Source organism: Pyrus communis, chromosome 15 (assembly GCF_041283825.1).
Source record: "Pyrus communis isolate YQ-2024b chromosome 15, ASM4128382v1, whole genome shotgun sequence".
Taxonomy (NCBI): domain Eukaryota; kingdom Viridiplantae; phylum Streptophyta; class Magnoliopsida; order Rosales; family Rosaceae; genus Pyrus; species Pyrus communis.
Window position 1 is genome coordinate 31,925,109 of NC_142579.1, and position 24,949 is coordinate 31,950,057.

At 38.4% G+C, this 24,949-nt stretch overlaps 3 protein-coding genes and 2 pseudogenes across 4 annotated transcripts; 3 read left to right on the forward strand and 2 right to left on the reverse strand.

The window, feature by feature from the left end:
* Nucleotides 1-8,471: 8,471 nt before the first annotated feature.
* On the forward strand, nucleotides 8,472-11,642 carry LOC137712614 (protein NRT1/ PTR FAMILY 6.2). Its single transcript, XM_068451723.2, has 6 exons — nucleotides 8,472-8,604; nucleotides 8,739-8,844; nucleotides 9,275-9,492; nucleotides 9,678-10,228; nucleotides 10,322-10,671; nucleotides 10,867-11,642. Exons 1-6 carry the CDS (start codon nucleotides 8,602-8,604, stop codon nucleotides 11,382-11,384), a joined length of 1,746 nt encoding a protein of 581 aa, XP_068307824.1. The 5' UTR covers nucleotides 8,472-8,601; the 3' UTR covers nucleotides 11,385-11,642.
* Nucleotides 11,643-12,003: 361 nt separating this feature from the next.
* On the forward strand, nucleotides 12,004-14,132 carry LOC148690867 (protein NRT1/ PTR FAMILY 6.2-like; annotated as a pseudogene).
* A 370-nt stretch (nucleotides 14,133-14,502) lies between these two features.
* On the reverse strand, nucleotides 14,503-16,262 carry LOC137734383 (putative sugar phosphate/phosphate translocator At4g32390). The gene has a single exon (XM_068473662.2). It carries the CDS (start codon nucleotides 15,913-15,915, stop codon nucleotides 14,878-14,880), a length of 1,038 nt encoding a protein of 345 aa, XP_068329763.1. The 5' UTR covers nucleotides 15,916-16,262; the 3' UTR covers nucleotides 14,503-14,877.
* Nucleotides 16,263-18,915: 2,653 nt separating this feature from the next.
* On the forward strand, nucleotides 18,916-22,000 carry LOC137748537 (beta-glucuronosyltransferase GlcAT14B). The gene is made up of 4 exons (XM_068488708.2): nucleotides 18,916-19,845; nucleotides 20,399-20,474; nucleotides 20,591-20,706; nucleotides 21,186-22,000. Exons 1-4 carry the CDS (start codon nucleotides 19,296-19,298, stop codon nucleotides 21,701-21,703), a joined length of 1,260 nt encoding a protein of 419 aa, XP_068344809.1. The 5' UTR covers nucleotides 18,916-19,295; the 3' UTR covers nucleotides 21,704-22,000.
* Nucleotides 19,229-24,809, reverse strand: LOC137742918 (pentatricopeptide repeat-containing protein At5g66520-like; annotated as a pseudogene). The gene is made up of 3 exons (XR_015956147.1): nucleotides 24,765-24,809; nucleotides 24,010-24,385; nucleotides 19,229-23,141 (listed from the first exon to the last, which is right to left on the reverse strand). The product of XR_015956147.1 is annotated as a pentatricopeptide repeat-containing protein At5g66520-like (transcript).
* Nucleotides 24,810-24,949: the final 140 nt, after the last annotated feature.

Genomic DNA, 24,949 nt, shown 5'->3' on the forward strand with positions numbered 1-24,949 from the left:
ACTTTAAAACATAAACTAAACAGATTCTAACAAGTTCAAAAGACTCAAAACTCTTAAAAACACAAACTAAATTGATTTCTAACTAATTTGACATTAAAGTAAAGGGGGATTTAGGTTTTGACAAAATTAAACTAAATGAACAAATTGCAATTAAAACAGAATGTAAATATGAATGTGAATAAAATATGGATGATGGAATAGCCAAGGGGTTCTTCTCCACACATGTTACACTTGCATACAAGATTGATTCTCAGTTGGTCTTTCCATAAATTATGAAACTCAACGCCCCGGGTTAATTAGGTCCGCTTAAATTAACCGTCAAGTTTTCCTTAAGTTAATGAATTGGATGGGTTAGCGCAACGCAATTCACCACATTCTCCAAAAGTCCTTTACGTGAACAGCACAATAAAGATACAATCAAAGATCATTAAGCATTATGAAAACTATAAGTGTTGACGAGGCAGTCGTTACTATGATGAGCATGAAACTCGTGCCAAGAATTCATTTAACGCGATTGTTTATAAGCAACCTCCACTACTTGTGAATATAAGTTCATAACGATTAGGTGAAATTCACTTATATTCTAGCGTCATATTTATGCATGAAAATTAAGCGCGCATTCTTAATAAACATTCATAAATAAGTTATCAATCAAACGGTTAAACAAATTGAATCCACAACTTATGAAATTCTAACGAAAGTTAATCAATTCATATTGCAAATATAAACATAGTTTCGAATCACCCCCTAGCTAAAGGGGGATTAGTTCCTCATTACTTTGAAATCAAAGAAACACCTAAACATTCCAACAACTCAAACTTGAATTGTATGAACGTTTAGGCATTCTTCTCTTCCATTCCTCATACGTACAAAACAAAGAGAATTGAATTTAAACTTTGAAATCAAAGAAACACCTAAACATTCCAACAACTCAAACTTGAATTGTATGAACGTTTAGGCCCTCTTATCTTCCTCGTTGTTGTAGCACAAGGTCTAAGGTGAGGTTTGGGGAATTATGGAAATGGATGAGGAATGGTGGAATGGGGACTCACGGTTTTGGATTCTAAGGGGAAGTGTTTGTGTTAGTTGTGGTGTGTGAAATGGAGAGATGTTAATTGAATGAATGAATGCAAGGGTATTTATAGGAGTAGTGGAGGGAACATATGGCTATGTCATTTGTAGGTGAAGTAGGTGGATGTTGTAGGTGAAGTAGGTGGATGTTGTAGGTGAGTAGGTGGATGTTGTAGGTGAAGTAGGTGGATGTTGTAGGTGAAGTAGGTGGATGTTGTAGGTGAAGTAGGTGGATGTTGTAGGTGAGTAGGTGGATGTTGTAGGTGAAGTAGGTGGATGTTGTAGGTGATTATGAGTGATAAGTGATAAGTGTATGATATGTTAAGTGATAAGTGAATGATTATGATAAGTGATAAATGAATGTATGATATGATAAGTGGTGAATGATATGTGGTGAATGATAAGTGGTAGTGTTTAAGTATTTAAAATAGGGAACAAAGTCCTTCCTTGCATGGCAAGGAAGGGAGACACAAGGAAACACACGACAATGTCCTAAGGTTGCTAGGAATGTTGTTTTTGTGTTCTAAAATGCGTAGGAGTTTTCAATGATGCTCAAACATGAGGTCTTTTTAGGATTTAACTTTCCTACTTCAAGTCTTCAATTTCGTCCATCCTTTTGGCTCCAAGCATATGATATCCATTCCAATCTCTAATTTGCTCCAAAAGGCTCCAAAAGGCATCCTTTTGCATACTTTGCCCTTAGAACCTGAAAACACACAAAAGAAGCATAAAGAACTAAAATAACTAAAGAAACATAACGTAAATGTACGAGAACAAGCCATTTAAGTCGCATAAATATGCTCCTATCAAATATGACGCTAGAATATAAGTGAGTTTCACCTAATAGTTATGAACTTATATTCACAAGTAGTGGAGGTTGCTTATAAACAATCGCGTTAAATGAATTCTTGGCAAGAGTATCATGCTTTTCATAGTTACAAATGCCTTGTCGATGCTTATGATTTCCAAAGAACGTAATGATTCTAACTTGTATATTTATCATGTTGTTCATATAGAGAACTTGTTAGGAATAATTTGATTGCGATGCATATTCATCCAATTCAATGATTCTAGGGAAATCTGAAGGTATTAGGTCAGCCCTTGATTGTTAGATAGATACCGACAGAATATCATAGTTAACAGCTTCTTGATTGCATCCGTGAAAGTTCGAGATTGATGGTTCGAGTTAGCAGGTAGTTCCGGAACGGACCTAATTAACTTGGAGCGTCGAGTTTCATAATTTATCGAAAGACCAACTGAAAATCAATCTTGTATGCAAGTGTAACATGTGTGGAGAAGAACCTTCTAGCTAGCATTCATCCATATTTTCATCACATTCATATTTACATTCTGCCTTTAAATTACAATCTGTGCATTTTATTTAATTTCATCAAAAACTCAATCCCCTCATATTTTGCTGAGTCTTAGTCATTCGAATTTGTTTTATTTTGTGTCTTTAAGCATTTGGAGTCATAAACACTTTTAAATTCGTCCAAATTAAGTTCTAGTTTCTGTTTTGAGTCTTTTGATTTGTTTTAGTGTTTTAAGTGTTTAGTTTTGCATTCTTTGAGTCTAGTTTAGTGTTTTAAACTTTATTTTACGTTTTTGAGTCAGTTTCCAAGTGATTTTGCAATCCCTCCTAATCCCCGGTTAAGAACGATCCCTACTTATACATATACTACAATTGTCACAAGATGGTTTAATTTGTGTGTCACATAAGTTTCGCATCACTCATCGATATACTCAGGGTATGGCTTCTGATAGGTGATCTTGAACAACGGATGAGCTTGGGGTTGAGCATTTTGGACCATCATCCTTCTTAAATCAGCTAACTCATCTCTAAGTTGTTGGTTAGCTGCGTTGTTGTATGGGGTATGTGGGGTTCCCTATATCGGGCTACAATCATTGCCCGATGAGGTTTCCTTATTTGGATCGGGCTGTCTCCACTTGGCATTCCCTCCCTTACTAGCCAATGGTTGGCGTCTATAAGGAGGAAGTTTGTCTGCCTTGGTAGGCTCGCATTTTCCACTGGATTCTCCGATTAACTGGGGCATTCCATACTTCTTTTTTTCTTGCCCGCTTTGCCCCTACTATCTAGTGAAAATAATAGAGGGTAGGGCAACTCCGCTTCTTGGATTTCCTCTAATACAGGCTGATTAACTCCAGATCATTCCTTGTTTTTTCCTTTATCCTTCTTTTCCTCGAGCAAAGGAAATAGGGGGATAACTGGTTCTTTCTCAGGACTTGCTTCCCTCATCATTTCCCTAGCATAACCATTCTTTGGAGTATTGTACTCCAGATCTAATTTTTTTTGTAGACTTCCTGTTAAGGAACAGACTCTACTCACTTCTCCTTTGGTTTCCAGAATTATACTTTCCATAGTTTTTAGTACTTACATCATGGTGGCTTGCAAGTCTTCATTGGTCACCTTCCTTCTTGACATCTCGGATAAGGTTGGGCTTTCTAGAATAGCTGGTCCTTTGGTTCTAGATTGCTTTTAATGAAAACATATCCATTAAACAAACAGGATCCAGATGTAAATGAGACTCTTAAAATAGGAAAACATATGAAATAACTTGAATACATGTTGGAGAATACATTTAAGCAATAGATCTACTAATTTAGAACACAAACAAAGAGCTTTAGGCAAGATTTCACCTTGTCTGGCAAGGTTGAACTTCTTGCAGTCACTTCTCTTTGAGTTTACAGGGGTTATATGCTAAAAAGGGATGGATGATAAATGAGTTTACACGAGGGATTCGATACTAGGATGCTAGAAGGTAGCAGAGCTTTAAACTAAAGAAAGATAGGCTTTCTAAGGAAAACTATTGGTAAAAGATTTCAGATCTGGGTTGATTACAGCTTATGTTTGTTTGTTTGTTTGTTTGATTGGTTGAGTGTCATTGTCTTTGGGGTCTCTTCCTCCCTTTATAGACAAATTAGTCGATTTTCATGACTTTGTTCTTACTCAAAAGCACTTAGAGGGTAGTGAGTGATCAACTTTTTACTTGAAATGCCACTAGAAAATGTTATTTGGCTAATAATCGGTTAATGTTCATCACTTGTCACTTCAATGGTATTGTCACTTCAATGGTAAGCACATGGTTTGTATCTTGGCTGAGAATGCCTTAATTTGCCTTTGGGCTTGATGTTGGGCTTCGGGCAAGTCCCCTTTTGATTTGGCACCCTTGGGCTTTCCTTCATCTAAGTCCAATGTTCAAATATTAACCCAAAAACATTTCTTAACTTTCATTTCCAAACCTCGAGCCCTTTTTTTTTAAAAAAAAAAATATTATTATTAAAGAGAAGGAGAATGATTTCAAACTACTACAATAATTTAGGGAGGAGAGCGTTTTGAACCCAAAACACATGGGTAGAAACTCAATACCTTATCCACTAGGATAAATTGGAGACTGCAACAAAAATCTTGTCCAATTGCTGCATGCATATCAGACATGCATAAGAGCAGCTCCACCAGAGTTGATAGCCCGATGGACTAGCTATCAAATAGTGCCAAAACGCCCAAGCAAGAAAGTCCAGCCCAAGCTGGCAATTGAGCCCGAGAGGGCCCAAGAGAGAGTCTCATGGGGAGTTGCTGGCCCAAGAGCCCGGAGTAGGTATGATGCAAGGCTAACGTTAGAGCGACGTCAGCTCATCCTCATTAGCTTTCTGCTTCTTTAGCTTTCTGCTTCTTTTTCCTCCTCACCTTCGATTTGCAGATGTCCCAGGCCTCCACTTTACCATCCTCAACTTTCAAACCCATTTCTCACAAACCCTAAAACAATCAAGTCTAGATACCATCAAACACCCAAACCCACCACCTTCCCACCCCCGCAGAACCACCCAAAATCGCCTCTATCCACCGTCGACACAACCCATATGAAAAACCTTTCCGAACTTTACAAAAACCCAACTGAATTTAGAGGAAAAAAGGACGACCCAGCTAAGAAAACAGCTAGATCACGCGTAAAGCAGATCAAATTCGACGAACCCTTGAAGCGAAATCAATCAGCTCGACAAACCTTTTGGTACTTTATTTGTTGGGACTGTTGCCTTTCTGATTTTTTTTTCTTTTTCTAAAAATTTAGATTAACGGGTTTTTCTTGGTTGACTTGATGGATTAATGTTAAAGCTTGAAACTTTCACACTTCCCATTTGAATTAATGTAAGAATTGATAAAAGATCGATTATTTTATTAAAAAAAATATTAATATTTTATTGCTTATTGCCAGGGCTATTCAATGTAGAGGTGGAGATGCAAAAGGCAGTTACTGTTATTAAGGGCAATTAATGTTCACTGGGTGGATTCAATAGTGAATAGCCCTAAAAGACCTTTGCAATGGTGGAGTTGCTCTAAACGTATGATGATTAGCTTGAGATAGGCTTAATTAACTAATTGGGAAGAGTTTGTTTTGCATCGCGAAGTTACATCAGTTAAACAGAAATGAGTAATTGTTGTAAAGGTGACTAGATGGTTGGCCACTAATCACTATGTTGCTCGTGATTTGCTTCTATAAAAGCAAGCCTTATGGAACACAACACACCTAAGGATGAAAGTAAGAAGTTCACAGAAGAGGAAGAGAGAAAATAGAGGAATAGGAGAAGAGATAATAAAGAGAGTTACTTTTGTACTCCTATTATTCTAAATTATAACGAAAGCACCACCGCTGCCCCGAGGACGTACTCCAGTCACACTGACTGTAAAGGAACCTCGTAAATTTTGTGTCTTGTTTTATTTATTTCACTGCACACACCATCGATTTTACAACATTAATCATATTATATATGAACCTAAATAAAGATGCATCAATATGCAGAAACAAAATATGAGACATCATATATATGTATATGATGAGTCATCTTTATAGATGTATGCCAATTTGACCTTAAGGGAGACTAAATGTGTAGCTAAAATTTTGTCAACTAAATTACATGAAAGTTGATAATTGAATTATTACTTAATTATTAATTAACGTATTTATTTTTTTATTGGTAACCCATAATTTAATTTGTAAATTTAATCTATAATTTTAGTCAACTTAGTATTATTCTTTGACCAAATATGAGTCATCACATGTATGACCCTTTTCCTGTATTATTATGTAGTTAAAGTTAATGCAGGAAATCGAAATCCATAATCTATCTAATTAATTAATATAATTAACCTTAAAAGTGATAAGACATCCTTTGCTTCAGAGTTCAGACTACAGATATTTTGCATTCATTAATTCAAATTTAATTAGATTGACAAGATCTGCTCACCACTGTTAAAACTGATCGATATAAATCTTTCATGGCATTGCCATTGCAGCTTACTGATATTGTTAAAAAAATCAGAAAATTTTATTTTTCATGTTTTAAACAACTGTGCGGCTGTGCCCACTTATCTATCATGGCATTGGAAAAATAAAATGATAATATAAATAAAATAATATAATATGGGGAAATGACAAGAGTCCAAAGGGGTAATATGCCTGGTGGGATTAATATTATTATGTTGTTAAAGTTAATGCAGGAAATCGAAATCCATAATCTATCTAATTAATTAATCACCTTAAAAGTGATAAGACATCCTTCACTTCAGAGTTCAGACTACAGATATTTTGCATTCATTAATTCAAATTTAATTAGATTGACAAGATCTGCTCACCATTGTTAAAAAATCAGAGAATTTTATTTTTCATTTTTTAAACAACTGTGCCCACTTATCTATCATGGTATTGGAAAGAAAAATGATAATATAAATAAAATAATATAATATGGGGAAATGACAAGAGTCCAAAGGGGTAATATTTCTGGTGGGATTAGGGCTGGTTTGGTATTGCTGTGCTTTGAAAAAAAACTGCTTCTGCTGTGCTGTGAGAATAAGCAGCTGTGAAATAAAGCAGCAGAGTGTTTAGTAAACTTTTTTGTAAAAGTGCTTTTGAAAAGAAAAAAAAAACAGTTTTATAGTGTTTGGTCAACTTTTATGTAAAACAGATGTGAAAAAAAGCTGGTTTTTCAAAGCTGGGTTTTGCAGCTTCTTGTTTTTGGCTTTTTTCATCCAAAACTGTGAAAAAAAACTAAAGCTGAATGTTTACCAAACACAAAAACAGCTCCTGGCTTTTTTTTATACCAACTTTTTTCAAAATCACCTCAGTACCAAACCAGGCCTAAGAGTAGGGAGTGGGGAGTGGGGACTTGCTTCTAGAAACCCCAAGAGGGTTTGCCTGCTCAAGTGATGGGTTTCTTTCTTTTTTTCTGAGTTCTAGAAACCCCAACAGGGTTTGCCTGCTCAAGTGATGGGTTTCTTTCTTTTTTTCTGAGTTCTAGAAACCCCAACAGGGTTTGCCTGCTCAAGTGATGGGTTTCTTTCTCTCTTCTTTTCTGAGTTCTAGAAAACACTTCATACTTTTGTTCTTGGGTGCACGCTACCCTAATGGCCGGTGGATATATGGATGAAAGTTCAGCAAATCAGTGTTGTCTGTTGTCAAAACGATACACACGATTTGATGTACTAACCCGATCGAACTTAGAAACAACGATAAAACGCCACAAATTTGGTAAACGGACGGCCCTACTGTGCCCCGGCCATGCCCCTTAACTCGCTCGTTCAACAAATGTGCAATATTGGCCTTGGATTTGAGGGTTTGACATTTGAAAACTTTTATTTTTCACGGTAAAGATAAGTATATCATCACTATTAAGATTAACAAATTGCCTAACAGAAACGATAGAAAGTAACAAAAACACTTAGAGACATCCAGATGCATGGAGAGGGTTTTTTGGTGGGGCAGCAAAAGCACTTAACATTACAAGGCTTAGCTAGCCAGGTATCTATATTGATGTGGTTCAAAAACTTCACAATCAAAATTTTAAAACATATCTATATATCTACCACTATATCGGGAGTTTTAATGAAAAGCTCGCGATACTATTTACTTTAACCAAAAACCATCTATTTATACTAAAAAGTCAATTTTCATATTATTCAATTTACTCTTTATTTTATCTTTATCTTTAAAACTCAAAATTTTCAAATCATTTTCATTCGTTTTCCTTTAAAAGTAATTCCCCAATAAATCAATAACCATCACAACTTTATATCTTCTGATGTAAAAAAAAAAAAAAAAAAAAAAAGAAAAAAGAAAATCAACTTATTTTATTAAACACACAATTTTAATTAGTCCTATAACCACCTTCCACTCATTAAAATGCGATGATCCTAATCCCTTACTTTTGTTAAAACAAGGCACCAATCACTCTCATACGTCTACGTCTTATTTTTAGAATATATTAATAAAAAATAAATTTACGTGTTATAATTTGAATAAAATAGTACGTCATCGAGTTCCACCTACACCAGAAACTTGTTCCTCACCTTTGTAGTGGGGAGGTCACCTTAATTATGCATGTGCCTATAAATGGGTAAGCTCCCAAGACAAAATCCAAGTTGTGAGCTGGAAAACATAAAATGGAAAAGCATCCTCATTTCAGTCCCCTAGCTTACTTCTCAGCATTCATATTTTCTTGTTAGTTAAACTTCCGAAAATGGTACTTACTACTTAGTAATCATTTTTCTTTCTGAGTAATATACTTCTTGTCTTGGTTAATGGAATTCGTTGAAGTATTTGTTTCTCGGACTCAACGATATATAAACTGAACATGTTAATGTATGTTTTCTTCAGGAGGGAGGGAAGATGGGTTGGACTGTCGCCGGTGCCGTGGACTACAAAGGGTTCCCAGCCAACAATTCCAGAACTGGTGGTTGGGTGGCCGCCGCGCTTATATTAGGTAAATATATGTATATGCTTTTATTTTTCATGGTTTCTGCATTTCTTCCGCCACCATTTTAGCAGTTCCTGTTAATTCCAAAATTTTATGCATGAAAGTGATCATATTTGATCGACGTGAGAAAGATCATGAACGCTACTGGTTAGCCGTATGTTAGCACAACTTAGCCGTATGATGGAGTAGAAAGGTCATGTGAAGGTGATGATAACGTTGAGAGAGGGGTTTTGGGGGGTGTAGAGCATATGTTTAATCTTAAGGCCGTATGGTGGCTCGGTTTGGACTAGACTATATCAATTAAATTGGCAACTTAAAAATATTGGGACCGAACTTTTAAAATTGGACAACAGTCCAACAAATTGTGTCTTACAAGTCCCCTCCAAAAGGGCAGAACTCTATGCAGTAAATAATTTTCTCGTTTTTGTTTTTGTAGGAATCGAAATATGCGAAAGGCTTTCGACCATGGGAATAGCAGTTAACCTGGTGACATACCTAGTCGGAACAATGCATTTGCCGAGTGCAGCTGCAGCCAACATTGTCACAGATTTTGTGGGAACATCTTTTCTCCTGTGTTTGCTGGGAGGCTTTCTCGCTGACTCCTTCCTCGGCAGATACAACACAATTGCAATTTTTGCTTCCATACAAACACTGGTTCGTTTTTATAAATTACGTCCCTTAGAGCCCGTTTAATAATCATTTTAGCTTTCAGTTTCAAGTTTTAATTTATAGCTTTATTTTAAAATTTGAAAACAAGAAACTTGTTTGGAAACGGGAGTACAATGCATGTTTTGTGACATAAAATTGATTCAATCTTTGCCTTAACATATCTGACGCAGGGCATGGTTGGATTAGCAATATCAGTGAAATTGCCACAGCTACGCCCACCTCACTGTGACACTACTGCCGCCACCAACCACTGCAAAGAAGCCAATGGATTCCAAATGGGAATTCTTTACCTTGCTTTATACATAATCGCATTAGGAATCGGCGGCCTGAAATCAAGCGTTTCGGGTTTTGGAACCGACCAGTTTGATGAAAAAGATGACAAGGAGAAAGCCCAAATGTCCTATTTCTTCAATAGGTTCTTCCTCTTCATTAGCACAGGAACTCTGGTGGCAGTCACGGTCCTCGTCTACATACAAGATGAGGTCGACAGGAGTTTGGCCTATGGAATATGTTCGGTTTCTATGTTTATAGCCATTGTAGTATTTTTTGCAGGGACGAAAAGATACAGATATAAGAAGAGCTCGGGAAGCCCCATTGTTCAAAATTTTCAGGTTGTTGTGGCTGCTATAAGAAAGAGAAAGATGAAAGCTCCGCTTGACATTGCCTCACTGTACGAGAATAATCCTGAGGCTTCGAGAATTGATCACACAGATCAATTCCGGTAAGTTTACTTTGTACGAAATGATTAAGTAATTTTTTTCAAGGTTGTCTGTTGTCAGATATGTGATAAAATGTTACGTTTGAGTTTGGATAGTTTCTTGGACAAGGCTGCCGTTGTGGTGGAAGGAGATTTTGAGGAGGGAACTTCTACGGGATCTAGTACCGCGAAGCCTTGGAAGCTATGGACAGTTACAAGGGTGGAGGAGGTCAAAATGATGGTAGGATTGCTTCCAATATGGGCCACAACCATCATGTTTTGGACGGCATACGCGCAGATGATCACCTTCTCTGTAGAACAAGCGTCCACCATGGAGAGATCAATCAGAAAATTTCAAATCCCGGCTGGCTCTCTCACTGTCTTCTTTGTGCTAGCCATAATGATCACTCTTGCTTTTAACGACCGTGTCATCATGCCTCTTTGGAAGAAATGGAATGGCCAACCAGGTATACAAATATGCACGAAAACAAAAATACTAATGGTCAGTAGCGGATTCAGAAATTTTGCTGTACAGAGTCAACGTGTAACACCTCCCAAAATTTTGTAACAAAACATATCCCTTAAAATTAAACCATAGTATTTCATTAGTGATTCATGGAACCAATTGCATTACTTGAAAAACATTCTCTTTTGTGCCATAGGTTTCACTAATCTACAGAGAATTGCAATCGGCCTTGTCTTATCAACTATTGGAATGGCAGTAGCAGCGCTATCTGAGAGGAAAAGGTTATCTGTGGCTAAATTTGCACGCAGCGCCACTGGAACTCTGCCTATTAGCGTGTTCTTGTTGATCCCACAGTTCTTCCTGGTGGGTTCTGGTGAAGCTTTCATATACACTGGGCAGCTCGATTTCTTCATAACCAAGTCACCCAAAGGAATGAAAACAATGAGCACCGGTCTCTTCCTCAGCACTTTGTCCCTCGGTTTCTTCGTTAGTAGCCTATTGGTTTCGATCGTGAAGGCAGTGACAGGAAACGAAGACGGGCAAGGATGGCTCGCAGACAACATAAATTATGGGAGGCTTGATTGTTTCTATGGACTATTAACTGTTCTAAGTGTGATCAATTTCTTAGCTTATCTTGTTTGTGCAAGGTGGTACCACAAGACTCACAAACAGCATGCATTTGTTTTGCAGATGGCTTCTGCTAATGGTGCATAACTAATATGATTTGTATGTAATTCCAGCAAATGAAGTATCTTCCCCTAGCTTTGATGTGTAGTTCAGCTTGCGTAATCATTCATTACCCTTGCCCTTGTCGTTAAGAAGAAAATATCTTCTAGATATTTTATGTATCATTGATTCACTTAGGGTTTTGATAGGGATGGTTATGATTTAGGGTTGATTGTTTTGGGCTGTGTGGGCTCGGATGTGAGTTATGTTAATTTTGGTGTTATGAATTTTTTTAGTTGGTAGTTATTTAGAGTTATTGCTTTCACGTTATGTTAAAATTCATATTTTGTACACGTCTTTGATGTACTGTTAAAGTTGTTTTAATGGATACTGTATTTCTTGAAAAAAAAATGTACATGTTTGATAAGAGATTTCTTGCTTCCTCAGTAGTTCTTCGATGCCATAATCATAGAACAGAAATGAATTAAAAATGAAAAGAAAAAAAAAAAAAAAACCCAAAAAAGATGTCCGGCACAATCCACTGAAATTGTGGAATTTATTAGGCACCCATTAACCGAACAAATTCCAATATCTTCGGTAGACTATTGCTGAACATGAAGAAAAAAAAATGATAAATTTCGTTCCGACTGTGGCATGAACACTACAGATTATTTCTTACATGAAAACAGTCGTACATGAATAATGCCGAGTTTTCTTCAGGAGGCGGGAAATGAGCTCGATTGTTGTTGCAGATGCTGTGGGCTACAAGGGGCACCCGGCTGACAAGTCCAAAACCGGTGGTTGGCTTTCCGCAGCGCTTATAACGGTTGTGTACATGTTTTTACCTTCTTGATTGCAGCATTGATTTTGATCTGTGATTACTATGATGCGAACACGATGAAGTATAAGATTCAAACAAAATTTGCGGTTATGAGGGTGAGAAATTATAATTTCGATTATTTGTTTCTTTGTAGGGGTCGAATTCTGCGGAAGGCTTTTCACAAAGGGAATAGCAGTGAACCTGGTGACATTCCTAGGTGGAACAATGCATTTGCCTAGTGCAACTTCAGCCAATATGCTAACAAATGCAGTAGGCACATACTTCTTCCTGTGTTTGGTTGGCTGCTTAATCGCCGATTCCTTCCTTGGCAGATACAAGACTCTTGCAAACTCCAATCGGCAGATACAAGACTCTTGCAAACTCCGCTGCAATACAAGCACCGTTAAGTTATCCGGTCTAATCCAATCCTAACCGCCAAACGTGGCCTTGATCCTAAATACTTCACAAATGTCATACTCCGGTGCATTGCGATATTAGCAATATCAGCAAAACTGCCACAGCTGCACCCACCACCTTGTCGTCTGAGCGCCAGCTACTGCAAGCAAGCAAACGGATTCCAAATGGGGGTTTTTTACCTTGGTTTGTATACAATGTCAGTAGGTATTGGTGGCCTGAAATCAAGTGCTTAGGGTTATGGAAGCAACCAATTCGACGAGAAAGACAAGAAGGGGAAGGCTCAAAGGGCCTACTTCAACAGGTTTTATCCTCTTCATCGGCTTTGGAACTTTGATCGCAGTCACAGTCCTCGTCTACATACAAGACGCTCTGGATCAAAGCGTTATGCACAGAATATGATCCATTACAATGCGTAGAGCAATCTTAGTGCTTTTGGGTGGGACTAGAAAATACAGATATAAGAAAAACTTGGGAAGTCCCATTGTTCACATCCTCAAGGTTATTGTGGGTGCTACGAGGAAGAGAAAGATGTCCTTTTGCTTACGACTTCGCCTCTTAGAAAACTCCCCTATGGATTCAAGAATTACACACACAGACCAGTTCCAGTAAGTTATAATTAATTAGTACTTTCAATCATAGGAAATTAACTAAATAAACAGTAGTAATTTTCAATTAACTTTTCGATATGTAGCTTCCTGGACAAGGCAGCCATTGTGGCTGAAGAAGATTTTGAGGAAAGCTCTTAGAAGTTAAGGTCGGCTACAAAGGTTGAGGAGGTAAAAATGGTGATAAGACAGCTTCCGATATGGGCAACAACCATCATATTTTGGACTAGTTATGCACAGATGATGGATGACCTTCTCTGTACAAGCAGCATCCACCATGGACAGGTCGATCGGAAATTTTCAAATCCAACTGGCTGGCTCTCTCACCGTCTTCTCTGTACAAAAATTAATGTTGCGAAATCAGGCTGTGAATTTAGACTGCACGTACGTAACGTTATTTCTAAGTGAAAGACTCATTTTTTTCTGCTTGCAGTGCAACAATACAGGTTTCACAAAACTGCAGAAAATGGCAATTGGGCTTGTACTAGCAACTATTGGGATGGGAGCAGCAGCACTAGGTGAGAGGAAGAAGTTAGCAGTGGCAAAAGCCAACGGAGGATTGAGTCCTTTGCTGATTAGGGTTTTCTTGCTCCCTCAATTTCTTGCTGGTGGGTGCCGGTAACGCTTTCACGTACACCGGGCAGCTCGATTTCTTGGTTTTGTCGTTAGCACGGGCCTCTTCGTTAGCACCGTATCCTTTGGTTTCTTCTTCAGTAGTCACTTGGTTTGGATTGTTACTAAGGTGATAGGAGGCAAAAATGGGGGATGGCTTGCAAAAACCATAAACCCGGGGAGGCTTGACTGTTTTTATGGGACTTTTAACCGTTCTCGGCGTCATCAACGTCAGTGCATATATTTGTTGTGCAAGGTAGTTCAAGCCACGAAAACTCACACCACCACCGGATTCTGCCGCTAGTGGCGGTTCCCCTGCTGAGGAAGATACGTGCTAGTAGTAAAAAATCAGTGTACCCATATATAGAGTTGGGAATTTAGATTTTTACACTCGTTTTCCTCCCGGAATTTAAGTTCAGGTAGTAATGTATGAACACCTGTTTTACTTTTATGAGAACAAGCAATATGTAGGAGCATAGAATGTCCTGACAGAAAACCCAACAACAATTTGAGAAGAAATCTCAAATCCAACCATTTCACTGAATGAAGTAATACCGCCTCTTTCGACCAATTTTACTGCTGCAAGTCATACAGCGATCAAAGAAATCGGAGAACGACAGCTATAAAATTGGTGTTCAACCAAACCAAAATTGGGCAAGCATTCAACTGAGTAGAAGCAAAATATAAGAGCAAACCGGCATACATAACACAGTAAGAATAAAGCACATTAATATTGATATACTTAATGAGTTTAAGCTCTCTTTGTAAACTAATTACGAGTCTGAGAACATTTATAATTTCCTACTCATAAAGATAAATTGCCACAATGCACGGCGATGATCAAACATCAAACCCCCCGGTAATTGAAATTGACCGCAGCTAAATTGAACTATTCGATATAAAAACAAAAATATGACCAAGAACAAAGAGCAAGTAAAACACAATTATCTAACACCACATACCCCCAAACAATAGCTGCTAACTCGGACCAAGTAACAAGCTTTCCATTTCCTTCCTCGATTATCTTTGATCTAATTCCCTATCTCCATATTTCGCACTCACAGTGTTGAATTTATCTGTTTGAAAATCAATCCTTAGTCTCACTCTTCTTTCCATTCCCTTCTCCGTCCCTCTCCTCCAACAACCTACCGGCCTCCACATTTTCCTGTTGAGACTTCCTCTGCGCCTCGGCCGCCTTAAGCCCCTGCAATTTGGCATGATTGTAGTACGCAACACCGCCAAATGCAATCAGGTACCCCATCAAATTGATAGGTGTCACGGTATCCTTGATCACAGACCACGAAAATGCAATCAAAAGCCAATCTTTGACAACCCCAGCAACATTCATAGTCAAAGCAGATGTCTTTCCCACTAACAGAAACACCGCCAGATTCAACGCAAATGCGCACAGCGAATTTGTCCCAAAAATCACGAAATCAAAGTGAAAACTCGAGGTCTGCCTCAACACCGGCAGCTCAACAATGACCCACGGCACGCACAAGAAGACGAAACAACACGGCGCAACATAGTAAAGTGAAGTAATCGGATTCAAGCTAATACCCTTAGCATTAAGCAGAATCTGAATCAGAACCAACCTCGTGGCCTCGAACGCCACGGCCAACAGCTGCAATGTGACTCCCCATGAGTTGAATTTCGCCTCCCCGTAAGCCGCGATGGCAACGCCGACGGAGATGGAGACCATGTTGAGCATGGTGTCGCTCTTGAAGGCGTCCTTTTTGAAGGCGACGCCGATGGAGTAGACCGCGACGGGCATGAGGGCCTTGAGCATCTGGATGAAGGAGACGGAGAGGAAGATGTAGGCGGAGTTGGAGAACCAGAGGGAGAGGGCGTAGAGGGCGCCGATGGGGACGACGGACTTGAGGTAGAGGTCGCGGGAGATGGAGACGGCGTCGACGAGGCGGAGGACGCGGACGAGGAGGAATGCGAGGGAGGAGCAGAAGGCCATGTGGATCATGGTGAGGGAGATGGGAAACGGCCAGTTGTACATTTTCCGGTCGAGGATGTACTTGTTGTAGATGATGACGGTGAAGGAGAGGAAGATCCAGACGGAGACGTAAGCGTATGAAAGGAGGACCTTCTTCACCACCCCCTCTGAAAGCGCCATTTTTTTGAAATCTGAAAACCCTAGCGCTAATTTGGGGGTTTGGTTAGATTGGATCTGAAATCTGAAATCTGAAAACCCTAACCCTAGATTAGGGTTCTCAGAGGACTGAGATTTAAACAAGGAGGAGACTCTTTCTCTCTCTAAATCTCGTTCTCTCACTAAAATGACTCACAGTGTGGAAGGGGGAAGAGTGGTGGAGGAGGAGTTGCGGTCGGATTAGATCTGTGGGATATGGGCTTTTTGATAATTTCGGTGGGATTTTGGTATTTTGGAACATGAAATACTATAACAAATTTGTAGATGTTTTACCGGTTATTAACAACACTTTCCAGGGAAGAATATTATAGTGTCTTAAAACCAAGATTCTAAAAATTGCTAGGCGGTAGTCGGATGTCAGATAAGGGTCTAGTGCCTAGGTGAATTTATGTAAATTTATTATATATCTTGTACATAAGTGTCTATTTATATCTAAAAAAACATATACTTATATGGATAATAAAAAATGATAAAATGCAAAATAGAAGTAGAAGAATACATACATCCCAAAAGTTCAGTATTTAAAAACTGTAAGCATATAATCATAATGAGGAGGATTTGGATGATAGACTAAATTCTTCTTGTTCATGAATCATGATCCTTGTATTGGATTAGACATAGACTAAATTATTTAACTTTGTTGTATTTAGTTTATTTCTTTTCTTTGTATGTATCCCTTCAACCAATTTGTTTCACTATTAGATGAACTTGTAGTGAATCCATCATTTGCAAATTAGGTACACCATTTCCATAAGTATACCACCAATAAAAAATATATTAAAAAAAAACTGCCTAGGACCACCTAGGTGCCGCCTAGCTTCCAGCCGATTTTTCCAAACGCCTTGCCCAAAATCGGGGCGGGGTTCCACCGCCTAGCACCTAGACGGCCGCCTAGGTCGATTTTTAGAACAGTGCTCAAAACCAATAAGACAATGTATTCAACTGATGACGTTTTATCACGGTGATAAAATTAATTATGTTTATTCACTTTAGTACGAGTTGGATTCCACTGATTATCTTCTTTTCAAAAAATAATTATTTAAGTTACTATTGTTGTTGTCATCTACAAAAATACGTTTTCACATAATAAAATCTTATTTGTTATGTCTTCTGTATTAATTTGGAGACATTTGTTCACATAAATGTAGTAGTCATGGTATAAGAGTTTATTTTAATCTAGATACTTTTTTTTTTTCTATTGAATTGGGTTCGTTTAGAAGTAATCATACTCTTTGTAAAGATCTATACATAAAAAATAGTATTGTTCTTTACTGTTCCACACAATATCTTAATAAAAAGTTAAAATACAAATTTTAGACATGTGCTCAGAGATGACCAAGTTAAGATATTGTTTATCATTTCTCTGAAGTACCATACGTATCAAAACTCAAAAAAGAGTTGTTATCTATACGCATATTTTTATTTTTTACACATTTATTTTTAATTTTATCATTTGATATTCTTCAATTTATTTGTTAGAACAATAAAAAATTGAGTATGAAAGATAAAAAAATATGTGCGAATAATAAAACGCATATCAAAAAAATTTGTTTTGTTAAATTTATAATCAATGATCTACTGAACAAAATTAAATAGTAGAATTTCTTAGTCTTGAATTTCCTCAATCTTTTGCAGGACAATGCAGTTAATTTTTTGATCATTACAACCCCGTTTGATGGACAAGATGAGATGTATTATTTCCAATTAAATTAGACTCGGAAATAACGCATTTTGTCGTCCATCAAATGGGATGAGATGTGTTATTGCCAATGTTTGATTAAAAAAAAGGTAAAATGGACTGGATTTGGATACAAGTTCATCTCCGTCTCCCGCTCTCACAATCTTTTTCTTTTGCTCAATTTCTTCTCCTTGGTTGTTATCCTTTCGTTGGATTTGGCCTTCGATCATCGTTTCGGTCTACTTGTTCGATTGCCGGTGTTCATCTTTTTCGTTTTGGTCAGCGTTCTTGTTCGATGCCTGCCAATTAGCTAAGCTAGCTGTCCCGTATCCCAAGAGAGACGATAGAGATGTTTGTATGGTTGTTGACCAACAGAAGAGCTGTTATGCGTTTATCTATCCCAACCTATCCAATTTGATTGTTTACACCAAATATTAAATACATATCTCAACCTATTTATTCTAATCCTAACCTAACCAGTTTAAAATTCAGTATCCTATCATGTTTAGCCCACCAAACGCGCTTGCATGTTTCAGATCAAAGACTTTCGAAAGAAGAACATGGTGACATCAAATGGGCCTTGAGGTTGCAAATTGTGCAGTCCCAAATTAGTGAGGGTGGCCTTGAGGTTGCAATAAATCTATGGTTTTGGCAGTCACTCTCTACTAACAATGCTTCTGGTCATTTCCGCTTGAATTAAGTTAAAAAAAAAAATCCTAATCGGATATGCTTGCAAAAGAAAAAATAAACAGAAAAATATTTCATTGTTTTAAAAGTTACACAGAGACGGTTATAATGGTTAAAATTCATATTAAATTAAAATAACATATTATTGTTCCGCCGGCAGGCCGGCGGACTGCCAGGCAGCCGTGAGGCATTTTCCGGCGATATTTTCTATTTGCGTAGGGTAGTTCTAATTTTCTAAAAAAAGCCGTACACAATCATGATTGAAACAAAATTGTGTTGTATGAATAAATATAGCTATGATGTATGCCCCCACATAATAGGGTGCAAATATTTATTTTTCCAGCTAATTTAGCTTACTTTCTGGAGTCTGGCCATTTATTGACCGCCGCGTGTTGATTCTTCTTAAATAGTAACATGGTTCTAACTTCTAAACTTTACTTCCAAGGGATACTTTTGCCCCCTCCCGGACCCTTTCTCTTGAATTTGGACACTTGTCATTTGTTTTTATTTTTTTTATCTAATAGTGCATAATTAGATTAAAAGATCACAATGGTATATAACATTGAATATAAATATGTAACTTAATTAAATACCGTCACAATAACATTCCGACCGACCGTGTTAGAGTTGACTCGCAACAAACCGCACTGCTGAAAGTCGCTCAAGAAAAGAGTGCAGGTTGCCTTCCAGTCCCCCTCACGTTTCTCCCTCCTGCAATCAGATTCTGAGCACACCCACTAAACCGAAAAATTAATCACTTACTATATTGTATTCATTCATTCCGTGAACCCCACCAACCACCTCTCTCTGTTTCTCTCTCCTCAGCACGGATCCCCTATCCAGGCGCACTTGCCCATATCCTCCGCCGCCCAAACCCAATCCCCCCAAATGAAAAAAGCTTCCATCTTTCTCCTCCTTCTCAGCTGAATAAATCTTGGGTTTTTCTTCTTCTTTCTTGCTGTGAACTTGGTCGCCGGCAATGGAGACCAACAAGCCACAGAAGAAAAAGAAATGGTTTTTACCGTTGGTGCTTTCACTTCTTCTCTCCACCCTTCTAATATTCATCACTGTTTTCACCTCTTCCAGCGCCTCCTCCTCAAGGTTTTCCCGACCCCATGTGAAAAATCACCTCCCCCATTTCGTCGAATCGAAGCTAAAGATTTCGGAAACATCCAAAGACCCAGTTCCTAGATTGGCCTACTTGATCTCTGGCTCCGCCGGCGACGGCGGCAGCTTGAAGCGGACGCTGAAGGCGCTGTACCATCCGAGGAACCAGTACGCGGTGCATTTGGACCTCGAGGCGTCGGCGGAGGAGCGGCTGGACTTGGCGAAGTTTGTGAAGGAGGAGCCGATGTTTGTAAAGCTGGGGAATGTCAGGGCGGTTCTGAAGGCCAATTTAGTGACTTACAGAGGGCCGACGATGGTTACCAATACGCTGCACGCGGCGGCGATTTTGTTAAAGGAGGGCGGCGACTGGGATTGGTTTATCAACTTGAGCGCTTCTGATTACCCTTTGGTGACCCAAGATGGTAAATTAAAATTTACAGCATTTTAATAGCAAAATGTATTTTTTGGCTTTCTGATTCTTCTACCGCTATTTTTTCTGCTTTGGGTAATTTATGAATTTTGTTTCTAAATTCGTGCTAATTTTGGTTAAGCATTGGATTTTGCTATATTTTCCGTATTCTTGCATTGGATTTCTTGGTTTCTCAGGCTTATTTTGGCAGCTGCAAAACAGTTTGTATAACTTATTTATTACTGCTTTTGGTTTTGGCAGACGTGGGTTAGGCCAGTTGGCGAGGATAATGTGTTCGTCCTTTCCCTTCCCCGTAAATTAGGGTAATAGAAAATTATATTGCCTTGTCACAAAAATGGTTACTGCTTTTGCTCATTGCTAGCTGTACTGAGAAGCATTCAGATAGTTGAGGGAGGGGGTAGGCCTTGTAGTTTCGTTTGTGATCTCTGGCGTTCATTCAATCCGTTAGTTTTTGTGCTTTTATTTCGTTGAATATAGAGTAGCGGTTAAATGAATAAGCTTCATTGTCGTATCCTAACACCTTAATTTACGTGTTTGTCCAACAGATTTGCTTCATGTCTTGTCATCCATTCCAAGAAATCTTAATTTCATTGAGCACACCAGTGACATTGGCTGGAAGGAGTATGTTCATCTTTCCTTATTTCGGAGTAATTTTTAAGTTTTGGTCAAGTTCGAAAGTAGGACACACTGATATGTATAGCTGCTCCTAAAAGGTTTAAATTCCATGAACCCCACAGGGACCAGAGGGCAAAACCCATTATAATTGATCCGGGGCTGTATAGCCAGCAAAAATCAGATGTGTTCTCAATCTCACAGAAAAGGAGCGTACCGACTGCATATAAGCTGTTTACAGGTGAAAATATCTGCTTCCGCTGCTTCTCATTTTGTTTCCTACAGCTACTTAATGGTTATTGATCTTTCGCAGGATAGAATGCAAAAATATCATCTACTAAAAGAATTTCTGCATAACTTGGTAAACACGATAGGATTAGACACCAAGTATGGTTTAAGAGAAGTTTAAACTATTTTTTAGCACGTATCTGGTTGATGGTCTGGAAACGTGTTATATCTTATATATTACTTTCAAAGAAGAAAGTGCACTGCTTATGGTGTTCTGTAACACAGGTTTCATAGCAACTTCCTTCTAAAAGTTTACGAATCTTAGTTATGCGAATGCACCTCCGAATCATAGGTTGTGAGTTCTTTTCGTTTGTTATATTCTTTATTGCTCTGTTCGGCTTGGTCGAATTGATTTGTTCAAGTTTAAACCCTAAGTCCCTCTATACATATAACTTATAGCTGATTCTGGATTCTGCTCAACAATTTCCTCAGGCTCTGCTTGGATGATGCTCTCCCGTCCTTTTATCGAATATATTTTATGGGGCTGGGACAATCTGCCAAGGATAGTCCTTATGTATTATGCCAACTTCCTTTCTTCACCAGAAGGGTATTTCCACACTGTCATCTGCAATGCTGAGGAGTTTCAGAACACTACTGTGAACCATGATCTCCACTTCATATCTTGGGACACCCCCCCAAAACAACATCCACATTTCCTCGTCGGTGATGATTTCCAGCGTATGGTAGACAGTAATGCGCCGTTTGCCAGGAAATTTGGGAGGAACGAGTCAGTTCTTGACACGATTGACTCAGAGCTTTTAGGCTGCAGTGCTGATGGATATGCACCAGGTGGCTGGTTCAATACTCAAGCAAATGGAAGTGCGACAGTTCCGGATTACAGTTCAAAAAACATCACCACTCTCAAGCCGGGTCCAGGTGCTGAAAGACTAAAACGTCTCATCACCGGTTTGATATCTGCAGAAGATTTTCATGCGAAACAATGCACCTGATACCCGGAATCCAGATAAACGACCATGTTAGTCTTATAAGTTATACCAAGTAAGCGTTGCCGACCATTGATCTTAGTTCATAGTAATAATGGCTGACAAGGGCATTTTAGCAGGCTATAGGTACTTAGTGGGGAAGACAAGTCAATACCTACAATCATATAAATATGTATATTTTACCAATTTACCATATCTGGTAATGTTCAGTACAATATTCTTCTAGTTGAAAAGCTGAAGGTGTACTGTAATGTATTATACAGTTTACATAATGATAAGTGTTCTTGAGTCATGCTTGATTAATTTCTCTGAATCAGGTTCGAGAATCGAACAATTTAAAGGAGTTGAGAGTATTAACCATTTCTTCTGCTGTGGATGACAGAGATCACCAACAAGGAATTCTTCGGCCATGCCATTTGCCTCTATCACACTGGAACCAGGTTTCTTCTTCATTCCGGCTTCCAAGATCATATTTCTGCCTCCTTTGCCTCAAATTCCCTGCCAGCTTCCTTGTACATATTATACGGAAGAAGATGAATGCCACAGTCCGCTACTTCCGTACCAGCAAGCTTTTTCCAAATTTGGTCCCCAACTTCAACATTCCCATGAACTCTACACGCAGCCGGTAATGCCTCCCATGCGTTGGCGTTCCCTCTTCCTAGTCCTCCCATCTTGTCCTCTACAAATTGGTCAGCTTCCTCCATGCCCGCTCTAGCCGAAAGGTCAACAATGCACGCATAGTGCTCAATCCTGGGTTTAACTCCGTTAAGGTTTCCATTTGATCAAACAAGTCAAGGCCCCTGTCAACCATTTGATCAAACAGTTCAAGTGATTTCCTTGCATCCCCAATCATTGCAACTGATCATACCATTCAACGCTCTAGCATCCTTATTAGGAATGCCCTCAAAACCCCGTAAAGTTGCTTCCACATATGCGCATTACATGTACATATCAACGAGAGCAGTGGCCAATCTCGTGTTAAAATCAACATGGCACCTTTTAGCATTAGGAGTGCACCCACAGTCCTTATGTGACCGCACCGAGATATGAGCAGAGGTAGTGACAAGTATAACAAGAACCGACTCATATGCTTTGTGCCTGCTTCTTGCATTTGCCTGAATAAAGAAAGCACCTCTCCGAAGTCGCTCACCTTAGAATACAGCCATCATTGCACTCTGTTTCTGTCAGGCATTTCGTCAAACAACTCGGGCATTCTCAACATCCCCTGTCTTCACATATGCGTCAATCATTGCCGTCCACACCATCACATCCCCTTCAGGACTTTTATCAAAAACCACCTTTGCAATTTACAAGCCGTGGATTACGGCATAAAACTCGATCAGCGAGCTAAGAACAAGAGTCGTCACCGTACCCGAATTGAACTACATGACCATGAACTCATCGACTGCTGAGCTTCAAATTTGGGCCGAGAATCGTGCACGCCAGGGCCGGTCGTGAATTTTTTTTCGTATGTTGTACATCGAATATTAAAGAAAATAAACCTTTTTCACATTATGACTTTTTTGACAAATGATAGGATAATTTACACTAAACTCATAAAAAATACGGTGAGGGAATTCAAAAACGAGTCCTTGAATGACAAGTTGAACACTTTTAACTAACTGATCTACAAGCTAGTTGCACATTATGAAACCTTTGAAATGAATTTTTCATATTTAAGATCTCTAATTTCTACATGTAAGCAACAAATTGCTACCATCAAAGGGCACATAGTAATTCAAATATGTTTTTGTTTTTCGAGCGCTCATGAAAAGTTGCGGTTCATTCTAAATATATAAAATCATAAGGAAAAATTGTACAAAGAAATGTAGGATGATATTTTTGGATTTCCAATAATAATACTTTGTTTAATAAAAAAATAATGACAACACAGTTTATTACTTAACCCTGAAAAAATTATCAAAAGATACAAAAAACCCAAATTTATATTTAGACGAACTTGAACATGATTTTGCGAGTAAATTCAAACTGAAAACAAAAAACCACTACTGAAAATACCGCATTTAATAACCTAATTAATGTTTGTTTGTTATTTAAAGTAGACATGAAAAAAAAAAAGAAAAAAAAAAGGGAAACTACCCCTTTATGTTGAGAGAAGGAAATAAATTTGGGTGGGCACGGAAACATAAACCAAATAAAACCATCTTGTCATCTAAAACATATTACTATTTAATATGAGCATTTACTATATATGAAGAATAAAACAAAACCTCATACATATATGAACCAGCTTAATTTTTTTTGGTGCCCCTCGTTTTTTTGAGCCCCAAGAGGTCGCCTTGGTGCACGCTTTGATCAACGGCGGAAAAGCGTAGTTGTTCGGGACAAACCCATAATTCAGCATGTCCAAGTAGCACGAAATGGCAGGAACCAGCGAATGCGACTGAACGTATCCTCTGATCATGGTGTTGTAAATGAAGATGTTTCGGTGGTGCTCGAAAATTGTGCAAGCGTAGGAAAAGAAGGAAGCATCTTTGGAGGTTGCTGCGGCGGAGAGGAGCGACGTAATGGCGTATGGTTTTCGGGCAAACGACATGTGAGGATGTGGGCGTGGATTTGCTTGAGCTGGTTTAAGGTTTTGAATTATTGTGAGAGGGGAACAAGGTCGTTGCTCCCAATGGTTTTCTGAATAATTGGCGGGTAACCCTTGGGCAGTCCCCAGGTGGACTTTGGACATATGGGGGTATAACTTGATCAAAATGATCATGGGCGTGGGATTTTATGACTTTGTAAAGTCAAAGTATATTTCAAAAGTATTTTTATTGTGAACACAGAGAAGTTTTTATAAAGAGTTATATGTGTTTAGTGAAAAAAAAAAAAAACAATTCGGAAGTGCTTATAGAAAAAAATACTTGGAAGTGCTTTTTGAAAATTATATAGCATCTGCTTTTTTTAGAAAATATTTTCATAATCCATAAGTTTTTTTAAGTTTTTCTATTAGACATAGCCTGATGCGTTTTTATAATCAAAATGCACTTTTAACCCTTCTAAAAGAAATCACTAGTATCTTCGAAACCTATGACGTTTACGTACTTGGTTTGTTTGCCCCAAGAACAATGACTCTTTTTCTTAATGAACTACTCGTATCCATGACGAGGAAAATCGAACTTAATTGGAAAGGAACGTATACGTTATCCTAGTCAACTGACTTAACCAACACTTGCCGTTGAAAAGCAATGGTTGAATGGCACATTGTCTTTTTTAATCACCTGCTAATATTATATGTTTATA